A 16336-nucleotide genomic window follows, 5' to 3' on the forward strand; every position below is an offset into this window, starting at 1 on the left:
CAGGTCTTGAACTCCTGACCCCAGGTGACCCACCCGCCTTGGCCTTCCAAAGTGCTGAGATTATAGGCATGAGCTGCCACGCCCAGCCAACTTCCCTGAATCTTGAAATAGGAGTGATTAAAAAAAAACCGGCCCCACATGCCCCAGAAACCATAACTAGGCACTGAGAGTGCAGATAATTCTCTCGACACCGCCAATGAGAGAAGTCTTGGCGGTGACTAAGGCGGCAGCTGGCACACAGCAGGTGGTCAATAAATGTCAGTTCTCTTGCTCTTATTTTAAAAGAAGTCAGTATTAAAGCAAAATCTCTAGTGCCATCCGTGGGATCAAGCAAAGCCAAGGGAAAAGGAAAATGAGTGGAACCCTAATGATGATGATGATGATGATGATGATGATGATGATGATGATGATGATGATAGCTGACTCATTGATTGCCTCCTAGTGGCAGGTGCTCATTCAGTCCTCACCACAACCCAGGGAGGCAGGAACACTCTTAATCATCCACAACCGTTTTACAGGTGAGGAGTCTGAGCACAGGGAGGTTAAGCCACCTGCCCACATCATAGCCAGAAGTGCTACTCTGCAGTCAGGATCCATGCCCAGGCAGTCTGTTGGAGGGCCTGCACTCCTGAGCCACTCAACGATGACAGGAGGAGGACGGTGCAGGAAGAGGCGTATATGGCACAGCATACCTGCTCCACTTTATTGCACCACATCTTAACAGGTGTTGCTTTCCCAACTGCCAATGGGGCAATTAGCAACAATTTCCAGGCTGGAAATGAGGGAGACTGGAGCAGGCTGGGGCAGCTGCAGCTGAAAAGCTGTGCTGTCTTTGCGGGAAATCCTTTCTGGATGTTACCGCTCAGGTCACACACCTCCATTCATCAGCACCTCTAACACCGGTTTGCATTCTCTCTTCCACTCCCAAGGCAAGTCCAACAATGACCACCACCAACCTCAAATCCAGCACTCCCCAACAATCCCATCAGTGGCCAATGCCCCCAGATCCCACAGTAACCCTTCAACCCTCCTCAGACATCTGTCTGTAGCAGGCTTCCCCCCACAGAAACCAATGCTGCCCCTCAATTCCTTCAGCTCCCAGTCACCTGCCACGTCCTCCTCCACTCCAAGCCAGCCTGGTGAGGCAGGTCACACTGACTCTTGTCCCCATATATTACTGGGGCACTTCCAGCTCCTTCCTCTTCTCTCCTTCCAGCTGACCCTCTCAACTGCTCCCGGTAGAACCTGTCTCTGGCCTGTCAAACCTTGAGATGGCCAACCTCTTGGCTTTCCTTTTTCCTCATTTTCCAGGGTAGATCTCATTAGCAGGGCTATTATCAGATGACACGCAATCAACAGCCTGGACGCTCTCTGACCTTCAGTCTTAACTTGTGGCAAAATCCCAAACTTAGATTGTACTAGTGTTCCCTTTTCACCTGTCTCCGCCTAAGCAGACCTCTGACAACAGGGCAGGTTGGCAGGCCTACAGAGCCCCAATTACCCATCACGAATGAAACCTGAAATGCTGCCCAGTAATTTGGTCACCTCTCACTCTCCACGATGGCTACTGCACATTTCTCCACCCTCAACGGCCCATCTCTCCCCTTCCGATCATCACTGTTCTGCTGCCATCCTCTTTACTCATATCCAATGGAGTGGCCTCCTACTTCACTCAGAAATTAGAAGTGGGCACAAGGAGACTCCCTCAGCTTGCTGTTAGCAAACCTACAACCTGACCTACTTCTGGCCTGCTCTCTGCTCTCTCCTGCTATAAGGAAGTGGGTGTCCAACCCCTCCACCTCTGTCATCTCCCATCCCTATCTGCCTTCTCAGGAACTTCACACTATACATAATATCTAGAACCTGATTGAACAGTGATGATCCCTTCTTACCACACTAGGCCACCACCATCATCCTAGACCAAGCAACCGTTATCTCCCACCTGGGCCATCACAATGGTCTTGTAACTGGTCTCAATGCTTCAGCAATTATCCTTCCTTCCACCCACAGCTTTTCTTAACAGCAGCCAGAGGGATGCCCTCAAAATGTAATTCAGATCACATCGCTCCTTTGCTCAAAATGCTCCAGTAGCTTTCCATCCCACTCCGCGTAAAATTAAAACTCTAAATCTTGGCCTCCAAACCTCTACGTGATCTGGCCCCTGCTATACCTCTGCTCTCGCCTTCTACCACCCTGGCCCTGGCCTACTTGCTCGAACACACCAAGCACATTTCTGTCCCAGGGCCTTTGCAGGAGCTATTCCTGCTCCTGGGAATGCCCTCCCTCCCCCTAGACATCTCCATGACTCACCACCTCACTTCCTTCAGATCCCTGCTCCGATGTCCTCTTCACGGGACTTCCTCACCACCTAATACTGCCACCTCCTTGTCGCCCATACACTGTATCTCCTTACCTGCTTTTTCTCTCACTTTACTCTGATGGATCTTTCCAGTCTTTTCTCATAGTATTTATCACCCTTGACATACTATGTATCAGTTCATTCCCATCTTAAAAAGAGACAGCATCCACCCAGCTTAGTGAGTCAGCAATGGGGGAGTCAAGCTTATCAATCCTCTTTCCCATGCTCTTACTCGCTCCATCACAAGGTTTTGTTGGCTTCATCTTCTAACCAGGTTGGAAATTCATTTTCTTTGCTCTATTTCTATTGTCACCACTAGTCCAGGCCACCAGTATCTCTTAACTAAACAATGGTAACTGCCTGTAATGGTTTGAATGTCCCCACTAAAACTCTGCTGCAAAATAATTGCCACTGTGATGGTATAAGAGTGGAGCCTTTAAGAAGTGATTAGGTCACAAGGGCTCTGCCCTCATGAATGGACTAATATGTTACTGCACGAGTGGGCTTCTGATAAAAGGATGAGTTCGACCCCCATTTCCTCTCTCGCCTTCCGCCATAGGATGACCCTAGCTAGATGCTAGTGCCATGCTCTTGGACTGTGAGCCAAATAAACTTCTGTTCTTTATAAATCGCCCAGTGAGTAGCATTCTATTACAGCAGCACAAAATTGACTAAGATGGTCTCTTCATTGGTTCCTTGGCAATCCCTCTGGTCTTCCCCTAAGATGTTCTGAACACAGTGGTCCAAATGATCTTTCCAAAATAACACACCTGGTCATCCTAACACCTGCTTTCTGGTTTAAAACTGTTCAGTGTTGGCCGGGCATGGTGGCTCACACCTGTAATCCCAGCACTTTGGGAGGCCGACGCAGGCGAATCACGAGGCCAGAAGACGGAGACCATCCTGGTTAACATGGTGAAACCCTATCCTCTACTAAAAATATAAAAAATTAGCTGGGCGTGGTGGCGGGTGCCTGTAGTCCCAGCTACTCAGGAGGCTGAGGCAGGAGAATGGCGTGAACCCGGGAGGCAGAGCTTACAGTGAGCCAAGATCGCACCACTGCACTCCAGCTTGGGCAACAAAGCGAGACTCCATCTCAAAAAATTAATTAATTAATTATAAAAATAAAACTCCTCCGTGTCATCTCACTGCTTCTGACCTAAAAAATCAAACTCCTAGCCATGAGCTCCAGGTCTTGCATGTTGGGGTCTTGGCCTACATCTCTCACTCCATCTCCACTCTCTTTGCTCAAGTAATGTTCCAACCACACACTGGCCTCTTTCAGTTTCCCCAACAACTGTGTTCCTCTCTGCCACAGAGCCTTCACTCAGGCTGTTTCCTCTGCTGAAATGCCTCCCACCCCCAACTACTTAATTCTCAATGAATGATGAGTGAGACTTCCTCAGAGAAGTCTTCCCTCACTCCTCTGTTAACTGCCCTTGCAGAACCAGGTATCTCTTCTTCAGTACTTCTCGGGTTGTCATTATGACCTAGAGGGCATATCCTCTGAACAATGCCCATCTCCCCCATTCAACTGCAAACTCCTTCAGAACAGGGTCCTTGTTTGTTTTGATCCCTCTACATCATGACATCAGGAGTGTAATCCAAATAAATATCTTCAGAATAAATGTTGGGCCTGGTTTAGTCAACAGGCAAAAGGACTATATTCAGAACAACAAATATACACTGACCACTCCCTAGGACGGAAGGAAAACTTAAGAATTTTGTGTCCTAGCACAACAAGGCTGTTCTCACAAAAGTATAAAACCTAATAAAATATCAAGCCAGAAGGCTTATTTACACCCAAGACACTAAACAGAAACGAGCTTCCCACTGGAAGATTTCAGAAATGAATCAGCAAATGCAAAACTATTTTTTCTAGGATAACCTTGCTGGAAAGAAAGTCAAGTATTTTCCTGGCAGGCCCCCTAAGCCTGGTGAAACTGGTGAGAGCTAAACACAGCTCTGAGCTATTTATATAGGACACTCCATGTTCTTGCTGATTAAGTACACATTTTCACAAGTTCACTCTTTTTCATGAAGAATGGTCTTACTGTTTTCCCTAGCACTGCTTGCAGACTCTCCCCTGAGATTTACAAGTACAGGATAGAGCTCTAAATTCATTCCATCCAACCACTGCTTCTCTCATGCTGGAGACTTGCAAAAAGGTCTATAAACCAACTAATAGGGGAAGCAGAGAAAGGCAAGCATTCAATTCCTTTTCTTTTAAAGATTGCAACACCGGGTGGGCGCAGTGGCTCACGCCTGTAATCCCAGCACTTTGGGAGGCTGAGGCGGGCGGATCACAAGGTCAGGAGATGGAAACCATCCTGGCTAACACGGTGAAACCCCGTCTCTACTAAAAATACAAAAAATTAGCCGGGTGTTGTGGCGGGCGCCTGTGGTCCCAGTTACTCGGGAGGCTGAGGCAGGAGAATGGCGTGAACTCGGGAGGCGGAGCTTGCAGTGAGCCAAGATCTCGCCACTGCACTCCAGCCTGGGCGACAGAGCGAAACTCTGTCTCAAAAAAATTAAACTAAACTAAATTTAAAAAGATTGCGACACCAATGCCTCTGAATTTCAGCAGATCATCTATTAGGTGCCAGGTACTGTGCCAGTTACTTAATGAATAGTTCATTTAACCTTTGCAATAATTCTGTGATGAAGGTATTATTATTATCTTTACCACCCTGGAAAACTGCAGCCCAAAAAGGGATCACTGAACTATCAATAAGCAAATCAAAGTTTCAAACTCTCAATCAACTCTCTGCCAATCCTACATATAAATGCTTTTAAATAATCAACAACAACCCAGTTTTTTGACGCTGCTTCTAGACAGATAACCTCCTCCTGAAGAATCCATAGTGGTTTCCAACAAAAAGTAATCTTCCAGGGTCCTGAGTACTGTTATTTCTCAAAATTTTTATGATACACAGCACTTGTAAACAAAATGTGTAATCAAAACACTAGAATTTGCTAAAATTAAAGGCTTTTTTCTTCATTTCAATTTAAAGACTTGTTATGTCAATTTATTTATTTATTTTATTTTATTTTTTTGAGACGGAGTCTCGCTCTGTTGCCCAGGCTGGAGTGCAGTGGCGCCATCTCGGCTCACTGCAACCTCCACCTCCCGGGTTCAAGTGATTTTCCTGCCTCAACCCCCCAAGTAGCTGGGATTACAGGTGTGCACCACCATGCCCAGCTAATTTTTGTATTTTTAGTAGAGATGGGGTTTCGCCATTTTGCTCAGGCTGGTCTTGAACTCCTGGCCTCAAGTGATCCGCCCGCCTCGACCTCCCAAAGAGCTGGGATTACAGGCGTGAGCCACCGTGCCTGGCCATGTTTTTTTATTTTTCAAATTTCACAGTAATCCTCATGATGAGAATGATTTTTCTGAACACACAGATGTCCATATGATAAATGCCCATTTGTATGTTTTATACACACCCATATACAACTAAGCTTTAGGAATATACTTCCTTAACTGGATCCCTTAACAATATTTAAAGTTAAAGTCTTTTCTACCTTTAAATAAACAAACAACTCCCAGGAGCCACTCCTTCCTTCTCTTTACAACACAACTAAACTCTGGGAGAGCTGTCTATGCTCACCATCTGTTTCCTCACCTCCCACGCCTCGACCCATGCCAGTCTGGTTTTCACCTCCATCACAGCACCAAAACAACTTAAGTTAAGGTCACCAATGACCCATCCGAATCCTAAATCCCATATATTAAACGGAGGGGCAAATCTAAGAATGGATGTTATGATCTATGTGAAGCTACATCATGTGCTGCAGCTACGTTTCCCCACCCAGCTGTGTGGATACAGGCAAGCTGCTCTCTTCCTTAGCCTTGGTCTCCCATTGCCTGCTGTGCCCAAAGAAATGAATCACAATCCAGAATTAATAACAGGTCACAACTAAGGAATTAATAAGAGGGAGTTTACTGCTGATGAAGAGATATCATCAATTAGAAAAACTGATTAACTCCAGCCTGGGCAACAGAGAAACCCCATCTCTACTAAAAACAGAAAAATTAGCCGGGTGGGTGGTGCGTCCCTGTAGTCCTAGCTACTTGGGAGGCTGAAATGGGAGGATCACCTGAGCCAGGGATGGAGAGGTTGCAGTGAGCTGAGATTGCACCCCACCACTGCACCCCAGCCTGGGCCAGAGAGCAAGATCCTGTCTCAAAAAAGAAAAAAAAAGAAAAAGAAAGAAAGAAAAGAAAACTGAATAACTCAAATGAAGCTTATGTGAAATCAGCTCTTTACTCTCATTTCTTTCTTTCCATTAGCCCCTAATTAAAGTAAACCGAGCATATGTGCAGTAAAACCTGAGGAGCTGTTATCTTTTGACTCAAAGCTTTCAAATATATCTCAAAATTCAGCTATAGAACATACGGTCTCTTTCCTGAAACTCCACTGCGGTATACTGATTGTTTAAAAGATTCCATGAGTATTTTATACATAAGAACTTTCATACGGAGAAGCAAGAAAACATGGTAGTTAACAGTTAAGATCTTGGACTATGGAGCTAGATTGCCTGTGTTTATACCCTGGTTCCATCACTTACTGAGTTACCCTGGCCAACTTAACTTCTCTGGGGCTCAGTGCTGGAATTATAGGCATGAGCCACAGTGCCCAGTCATAGATACATTTTTCCATATCGAATTTTAAAATAGATTATCCTATTAAGTCTCCAAACTTCATATAGTTTAAGAGCAGAAATATAACTTAAAGAGACATCATGGGAGAAGAAGAGTCTTAAATAAGACAATTATAAAAGGGAGGTTTAAGAATGTAATTATATTCTCCAACAGAGGGCTGAAAGGTTGAAGATTATTAATATATATCAAAGTTTCATTAACAAGGTAAAGAGCAACAGTGTCCTTGGGGCGATGAATACTCTCATAGGCTCTTCTGATTTCTCCAGATAAAGGTTGGAAGGACACTATCCCCTACTTGGACAGTCCCTATCTATGCTTTTGGTATATAGTGCAGATGAATCATTGCGATTACTCCAAATCTGTTCCATCATGATTATCACAATTTTTACGATGGACAACCCCTGTCTTCATTGAGTTTAGTAAGTTAATACTGCAACACAGCCTTTCAATCATGTAATCACATTCTTATTTATTGCATCTACAAACCAAATAGAGCAGTAAGTCATTCCTGAACGAGGAACCAAGGTAAAGAACATCAAACCAGAGTACTTACAGCTTCTGTGGTTTGTCACAGCTTAAAATAGTAATAAAAAACAAATAGTAATAGCAGCAAGCATTTACTGAGCACCTACTACATGCCAAGTTTTCTGTACATGTCAATTAACTTAATCTTTACAATAATCCTATGAGGAAGGTATAAGATTAAGTAACTTGTCCAAGATCACAAAGGTAGCAAGTAGAGGGCAGGAGGTTTAAACACAGAAGTCTAGAGTCCCAAAGAATACACTCCTAGCTAACATCTACACTATACAGCCCCTGCAGCCCTGATCCCCTCCCCCAATATGCTACAGTTGGCGGAATCATATCACAGAAGCTGTTTCCTGTAAATGCTCTTTATCATCCAAGCATTTCAACTTTGAGCCGTCATTTACAGTTCCTCTTATCACAATTAACAACAATCTACACATGGTAATCTCTAAAATACCACATAGCTGCTCCTTATACACTTGCTCGTTTCAGCTATTTTTCCAAATTTCTCTTTCTTTTTTTTTTTTTGAGACGGAGTCTCATTTTGTCGCCCAGGCTGGAGTGCAGTGGCGCAATCTTGGCTCACTGCAAGCTCCGCCTCCTGGGTTCATGCCATTCTCCTGCCTCAGCCTCCCAAGGAGCTGGGACTACAGGTGCCTGCCACCACGCCCAGCTAATTTTTCTTGTGTTTTTAGTAGAGACGGGGTTTCACTGTGTTAGCCAGGATGGTTTCGATCTCCTGACCTCGTGATCTGTCCGCCTCGGCCTCCTAAAGTGCTGGGATTACAGGCGTGAGCCACCGCACCCGGCCCCAAATTTATCTTCTTAAATGGGACTACTGGGCACAAGACTGGGCCTTGAGAGGCAGAGTGAAACAGCACCAGGCATTATGCTATGTGTTCTACTCTAAGTAAAAGCAGTCATTTCTATTTAACAGCAATGACACACAATTATTCTCTTTAAAAAGATGGTCACTTAACATTATGCATCGGTTCCCTTATGATAGTTCCTATTATGCCATTGGCACAACCCCAATTTGTGATTCATATAACCTGTAGTCAAATTACTTCCTATCTAGGCCATTTCTTACAATTCACTACTAAAAACTGAAAACATGCATTCCACAACTTGTGTCAGCAAAATCTGAACTTCTGAACAAAGATACGATCTGAAAATATCTACTAAATTCTCAGCATTAACGGCCCTTTATGATCCAGGTGAAATTTTTATAAGTAGCTTCCAATAATGCGATGTACACTTTGGTAAAATTTTATGTTAAGAAGTTTTCTGAAGAGAAAATAAAACTTTTCTGCCAAATAACTATTTTGAAACCTCCACAACAATATTGAGAGGATAGAGTCCAGGCGGATTTCAACGTGGAGTTATAAATACCAGGCTCTTGCCTAACTAACAAACTGCTTTGCAGTGCTTATCCCACATTGCTGATAAAACAATACCCAACAGTTAGCCTTGGTTATTGGAATAGAAAAGCTTCAAAAATCTAAATCTCAGTAAATTCCTTCCACTGATCCTGAATTTCACGGACTAGCAACTGTTTCCAGATTATCTAGACTGCCACTTCTGCATCAATAGTTGGCCCCTGAGGGAATTTAGGCCCCTCTGAGAATCTGATGAAAGCAAGGGACCTTCTTCCCAGGGAAGTGCAAAGTTCACCAGCCTATTTCTAAATGCCAAAAGAACACTACTCTATACTTTGTAGCAATTTAAGGGAGAAAGGTGATAACAATCTCAAACTGTGTGACTAAATATCAAACTTTCCATTTGCTCAATTTGTTAGGAAAAACAGGTCTTTATAGATTCCAAACCAAAGCCCTTGGGGCAGTGAATTAGTTGAAGACAGCTCTGGTCAAATGTACGGATTCTCCCACCAAGAACCCTCTTCTGAAACTCCACATGGTGGCTAGTTCTTGCCTTTCAGTACTCAGCTCAAATGTCACCCTCTCGGAAAAGATTACTTTCCTGACCACCCTATGGAAAGCAGTCCTCAAGCCCTCTTTATTACATCTTGCTCTTTTATTTTCACAACAGTATTTATTAGTATTCCAAAACACCTCATCTATTGTCTTATTTAATTATTTTGTCTCCTCTTTTCGAGTATAAGCTCCATAGGGGTAAGGACCACGTCCGTCTTGTTCCCCCACTGAATTCTCAGTACCTGGTATGCAGTGGGCACTCGATAAATATTTGGTAAACGATTAAAACTGAAAGATAGGATAGTGATTTTGGTATCAATTACCAAGCCTTTATGAGTTAGAATTCTCTTTCCATAATCGGAGGGTCCATTCAATCAGCAAATATTTATTGAGCACCTACTGTGCGCCAGGGATACAGCAATGAATAAGTCAGACAAGTATCTTTGCTCTAAAGGCCTTGTATTTTAGTGGACTGCTAGGAATAGGCAGATGTCTTGCTCACTACAATGACTGGGAGATCCAGAACACCCTCTACAATCCTTCCTTGAGGGAAAGAGCTATGGGAGATTCCCCAAACGAAAGGAAAACATTCTCCAACTGGTACTTCTAAAACAAGAATCAGGGGTTTCCCTAAACCAATTGGACGGCTCTTCCTACATGCTCTGTTCACCTAGGGGAACCCCAATTAGCAGAGCTCAGGTAACGAAAAAACTTGGGGCAAGGGCTGTTTCTAGGACTTGGAGGCGGTGAGGGGAGGAATCAGGAAACAGGGCGACAAGGAATCGTGACAAAAGTCCTGAGCTGGAACCCTGAGGAACAAGCTCTGGTTGTCACCAACTTGCTAGGTGACCTTGGGCCAGTCCCGAGCTGCCCGGGCAACACTTCCCCCAGGGGTATAATGAGGAGGAGGCCAGGAGGGTGGAATTCGGGATCGGGGGGAAAGCGGAGGCGAGGAGGCCGGGCCAAGGCCGAGGAGGCTAGGGCAACGGCCGGCGTGCTGAGGCCAGCGCGGGGCCGGGCGGGAGGGGCTCACCCACCGAGCGCCACCTGGCAGGCCCTGCGCAGCTGGGAGTGCTGGGGCCGCTTCACCTCCTTGTCGGCTAGGATCTTCTCCAGGGCCCGGGACACGAACATGCTCTTGGTCTGGCTCTCCTGCATGGCCCCGGCCCAGCGGGGGCTGACAGCCCCGCGGGCGGGCGGCGTGAGCGAGATGGCGAGCTAGGCTGCGGGCCCGGCGTCCCGGCCGGCACCGGCCGCGTCAGTCCCCGCCGCCCCGTCAGGAAGCGACACCTCGGCCCCACGGCGCCGCCATGTTGGAGCGCGTCACGTGACCACGTGACTGGCGAGGCCGCTACGGCCGCCTAGCGTCCGTCGGCCCCGTGACCCCCAGCGGGGCGGAGCCTACGGCTGGGGGCGGAGCGGAGTCAGGTGGGCAAGAGACAGAAAGCGAGTGTGGAGGGAAGAAGAGAAGGTGGGAAGGGGAGCGGGCATGGGCGAAGGGTATAGGGGACGTGGGGGCTAAAGAAAGGTGAAAGGGAGGAGAGGTGGTGATGGAGATGAGAGGAGAGAAGTGCGGGGTAACAGGAGGTGAAGGGGAGCACGAGAATGGAGATGACCTGGTAAGAGAGGAGATGAGGAGGAGGAAAGGAAGGGGAACGAGAGGACTGGCAAAAAAGAGAACGGTGACAAGGAGAAATGATAAAGGGGTAAGAGGAGAAGGCGAGTAGGAAAGAAAAGAGGTGAGGGAGCGAGGACTGGAAGCTGGTGAATGAATGAGAGGTGATCGGGAGTAAGAGGCGTCAGGGGGGAGAAAGGAGATGAGAAGGCGGCAGTGGGGGAGGCCGGGCGCGGCGGCTCACGCTTCTAATCCCAGCGCTTCTGGAGGCCAAGGCGGGAGCATCGCTTGAGCCCAGGTGTTCGAGACCAGCCTGGGCAACATAGGGAGACCCTTTACCTACAAAATAAAAAGTAAAACAGCCGGGACTGGTGGCGCTGCTTGTGGTCCCAGCTACTCGGGAGGCTGAGGTGGGAGGATCACTTGAGCCTCGGAGGTTGAGGCCGCAGTGATCTGTGATGGTACCACTGCACTCCAGCCTGGGCCACAGAAGGGGACCCTGTCCCAAAAAAAAAGAAAAGAAAAGAAAAAGGGAGGTGAGGTAGTTACGGAGGAGATGAGGTGATGTGGGAAGAGGTGAGAGGGAGGCACAAAGGTAAAAGAAAAAGTGAGGAGAAAGACAGGAGGGAGAGGGGAAGTGAAAAAGAAAGAGGTGGAAATGAGAGAAGGTAAAAGTAGTAGAAAGGGTGAAAGGAGAGAAGGTAGGAAGGGGAGCTGTCAGAGGAAGAGCAGAAAAGAAGGAAAAAGATGAGAGGAACAGAAGTTAGGAAAAGAGGAAAGAGATGGAAAAAGGAATGGTGTAGGAAGGAGGTGAAGGGGAAGGAGGTGAGGAAGAATGGAAAGAACATGCTGGGAGAAGAGGAAATGGAAGGGGTGGAGGGAGAGGGGAGGTGAAAGGAAGACAGAGAGGGAGAGAGAGAAGGTGTGTTTATGTCTATTCTCCACATAGACATAACCCGCTAGAAGCAGGGTTTCACCACAGCCACTAGCAAGATACACACATCCATATGACCCACCTGTCACAGCAGCAGTGACCTTGCAGTTCAGTGAACTTCTGTTTACTGAATGTCGCGGCTGTGCATGGTGCCACCAGGAAGCACTGACCTCCCTCTGGAGTTTATTGTATTATAAACCTGTGAACCCTCACAGTGCAGTGAACTGGACCTGGGCTTTGGGAGTCAGGGGAAGAAACCCAGATGGCCAGTGTCAGACAGCCTGCAAAGGAGCGTTGGAGGACAGATACTCTGGCCCCAAGGCAGCTTCCACTCCATTCTACAACAATGATGCTATCACAGCAAGGATTAGTGGTATCCCGTGGACCCCTTCGCCTGCCTCCCCCAAGGGCAGCCATGGGCTTATGCAAAGACAATTGTCTTTCTTGGAAACTTCAGAGGCAGAGACATCCCAGGCCGGCATGCTCCAGTGCTCAGGTCTCAGCTCAGACGTCTATGGGACCTGTCTCAAGTAGCCCCCTCTCTCCCTAGCTGATGTTTTCCACAGTACTTTCTGAGCTTTTGTACGTGTTGACCATTGCTTGTCTCACTGAAGCACGGTTGCAGAAGGGCAGGCTGTATCCCCAGGGCCTGGTCCACAGTCACGTTAAATGTTTCATGGCCTTAAATTCTGTAAGTTCCAGTGCTTGTAATGCGATTTCGCAGTCACTCCCAGCAAGAGGTAGAGTTTGTTTCTCCTAAACCTGGACTAACCTTGTGACTGGTCTTGACCAATAGAATGTGACACAAAAGAGGCTGCACAAGTTCCAGAGCATCAACAGCCCTGGCTCACTTCTGCTTTTGCTGCCTGGGAATGCTGCATGACACTCAGAAGGAGCCCCGGGCAGATCAGTGGCTCATGCCTGTAATTCCAACACTGGAAGGCTGAGGCGGGAGGATCACTTGAGCCCAGAAGTTCGAGACCAGCCTGGGCAACATATCAAGGCCCTGATGCTACAAAAAATTTAAAAAATTAGCCAGGAGTGGTGATGCCTACCTGTACTCCCAGCTACTTGGAGGGCTGACGTGGGAAGATTGCTTGAGCCCAGGAGGTGGAGGCTGTAGTGAGCCGTGACTGCACCTCTGCTCTCCAGCCTGGGAGACAGAGCAAGACTCTGTCTCAAACAACAATAACAACAACAAAATGGTGGCAGCCCCAGAAGAAAGCGTACATAGATAGGGAGCCCAGTCATTCCAGCTCTCCCAGCTGACCCACCAGCTGAATACAGCAGCACGAGTGACTAGTGAGACCAGCAGAAAAACTGCCCAGCCGACCCACAGAATAGCAGAAAACAATAAATTGTTACTTTATGCCAATACATTTTGGGGTCTTGCTTGTTACACAGCAATAGATCACTGAAACACACCTCAATCCTTGTGTGTTGATGAATGAATGAATGAAATTCTGGAAAGAGTACAGTGCAGTCTGCTGAGTCACACATTTTGAGCCCATCCCACCTGCCCCCCCACCACACACACACAGCAAGGCCAGACTATGTCACTGCCCTGCTGAAAATCCAACAGAGGCTCCCTATTGTCCTTGGAATTGAGTCCAAGTTCAGTATCACACTGTAGCCAATAAGGTGTGATAGGGACCCAGCCATTTTCTCTGATCTCGTCTCCTTCCTCCTTTTCTTCAGGACTCTGGCCACTCTCGGCTCCTTTTTGTTCCCATCAAAGGCTTGGCTTACATGTTTCCGTCCCTCTTAATCAGTGCTTCTCAATGAAGGCAGTACCACCCCCAGGGGCATTTTGAAATTTTGTTGGGGGGATATTTTTGTTGTCGTAATAGAGGGAGCAGGAATGCTAGATCACATCCTGCAGAGAGCTGAGCAATCCTATATAACAAACAATTCAATGTATGCCACATGGCCGGACATGCCTGGAGATGAAAAACTGATTGATAACAATCTGAGCCTAGAATCTAAATCTGCTTTACATATAAAGTGTTTCTTTTCTGTAGGTTTTGTTGTTGTTGTTGTTTTGTTGTTTTTTGTTTTGTTTTTTTTTTTGAGATGGAGTCTCGCACTGTCGCCTAAGCTGAAGTGCAGTGGCGTGATCTCCACCCACTGCAACCTCTGCCTCCGAGACTCAAGCAATTCTTCTGCCTCAGCCTCCTGAGTAGCTGGGATTACAGGCACCTGCCACCACGCCTGGTTAATTTTTTTGTATTTTTAGTAGAGACGAGGTTTCACTATGTTGGCCAAGCTGGTCTTGAACTCCTGACCTTGTGATCCACCCACCTCGGCCTCCCAAAATGCTGGGATTACAGGCGTGAGCCACCATGCCTGGCCCTTGTGTAGATTTAACATCACCACATTTTCCAGAAATGTAAATATCATTGCAATTCAAAGGAAATATGTGTGTGTGTGTGTGTGTGTGTGTGTGTGTGTGTGTGTGTGTATCTGTATTTTGAGACAAGGTTTCACTCCATCACACAGGCTGGAGTGCAGTGGTGTGATCATAGCTCACTGCAGCCTTGACCTCCTGGACTCATGTGATCCTCTCACCTCAGTCTCCTGGATAGCTAGGATTACAGGAGCATGCAACACCATGCCCAACTAATTTGAAAAAATATTTTTGTAGAGATGGGGGTCTCCCTATGTTGTCCCTGCTGGTCTGGAACTGCTGGCTCAAACGATCCTCCCACCTTTGTCTCCCAAAGTGCTGAGATTACAGATGTGTGCCACCATGCCTGGCTAATTTTACAATTTTTTTTTTTGAGACAGTCTCACTCTGTTGCCCAGGCTGGAGTGCAGTGGTGTGATCATGGCTCACTGCAGCCTCCATCTCTCAGGCTCAAATGATCCTCCAAATTCAGCCTCCAGAGTAGCTGGGACTACAGGTGTGTGCCACTGTACCTCATTGTTAAATATTTCTGTGGAGATAGGGTCTCCCTGTGTTGCCCAGGTTGGTCTCAAACTCCTGGTCTCGGTCAATCCTCCTACCTCCACCTTCCAAAGTGCTGGGATTACAGGAGTAAGCCGCCACACCTGGCCAGAAAAATGTATTTTGTCTGGAAATGTATCAAATATCATTTACCACTTTAAAGCCACATTGCTGTCATTTACACCAGCTATGGTATCTGATTTGCTGCTAGGGCACCCCGATCAGCCTGCAAATATAGCTGTGGCAATTCCAGGGGATCCCACTTTTAGGTTCCAGCATTCGCCTGCTTCATTACACCTTCTAGTGTAATTGTATCTGAGTATTTATCTATTGTAAGAAAATTTGCAAATTATACATTGCATTCCTTTTGTTTCACCTTCGTAGTCTTATTAAAACTATGTGTGTAGGAAGATTTTATTATCTATGAATTTCATTTCAGAATAGCTAAAAAAGGCCTTGCAGTTATAAAAGGGGGAGTGTAGTATCTGCTAGGGTTGGAAAGCACCGATGGCTGCCCCCTTCCCACCACTCTGCTCTCAGCTCGATGTCACCCACAAGGTCACCAGCCTCTCAGTTTTATCCCTCCTGCCTCCACCACCTGCTTCCATATCATCTTCTGTTAGTTGCACTGAACTGAATTTGAAATGATGATGTTTATTTATCTGTGTATTAGTTATCTGTTGCTGCGTGATAAATGACCTGACACTTAGTAGCTTAAAAGCAAATGTTTCTTATCTCAGTTCCTGTGGGTCAGGAATTTGGGAGCAGCACCCGTGTTTCTAGATCAGGCTCTGTCGTGAGATTGCTATTGAGCTGTCATCTGGGGCTGTAGTCAGATGAGGCTCAACTGGGGCTGGGGGATCAACTTCCAAAGAAGCTCCCTCTGATGGGACAGAGGCTTCAGTTCCACTCCTCTCGGTAGAGCTGCTTGCATGTGTTAATGCTGTGGTATCTCCTGTTTCCCAGAGTGAGTGACCCAAGAGAAAATGAGAGAAAGGGAGGGAGAGGGAGGAAAAGGGAAAGAGACTGAAGGCAGGAGAAGAATTTTTTTTTTTTTTTTTTGAGACGGAGTCTCGCTCTGTCGCCTAGGCTGGAGTACGGTGGCCGGTGGCCGGATCTCAGCTCACTGCAAGCTCCGCCTCCCGGGTTTACGCCATTCTCCTGCCTCAGCCCCCCAAGTAGCTGGGACCACAGGCGCCCGCTACCTCGCCCAGCTAGTTTTTTGTATTTTTTTTTAGTAGAGACGGGGCTTCACCGTGTTAGCCAGGCTGGTCTCGATCTCCTGACCTCATGTCTCGGCCTCCCAAAGTGCTGGGATTACAGGCTTGAGCCACCGCGTCCGGCCTTTTTTTT

General features: G+C 46.9%; 1 protein-coding gene across 5 annotated transcripts in view; it reads right to left on the reverse strand.

Annotated features, from left to right (window-relative positions):
• ARFGEF2 (ARF guanine nucleotide exchange factor 2) overlaps positions 1 to 10822 on the reverse strand; it is a 114179-nt gene extending 103357 nt beyond the window's left edge. For 3 of the 5 annotated variants that reach the window (XM_017862771.1, XM_017862770.1, XM_017862774.1), the window contains exon 1: positions 10525 to 10822. In XM_017862771.1, the coding sequence (XP_017718260.1) occupies positions 10525 to 10645 (121 nt within the window). In that variant the 5' untranslated portion in view covers positions 10646 to 10822. The other 2 variants (XM_017862772.1, XM_017862773.1) reach the window with 2 other exon arrangements.
• Positions 10823 to 16336: the final 5514 nt, after the last annotated feature.

The sequence above is a fragment of the Rhinopithecus bieti genome, unplaced genomic scaffold (genome assembly GCF_001698545.2).
Source record: "Rhinopithecus bieti isolate Rb0 unplaced genomic scaffold, ASM169854v2 scaffold_65646, whole genome shotgun sequence".
Lineage (NCBI taxonomy): Eukaryota > Metazoa > Chordata > Mammalia > Primates > Cercopithecidae > Rhinopithecus > Rhinopithecus bieti.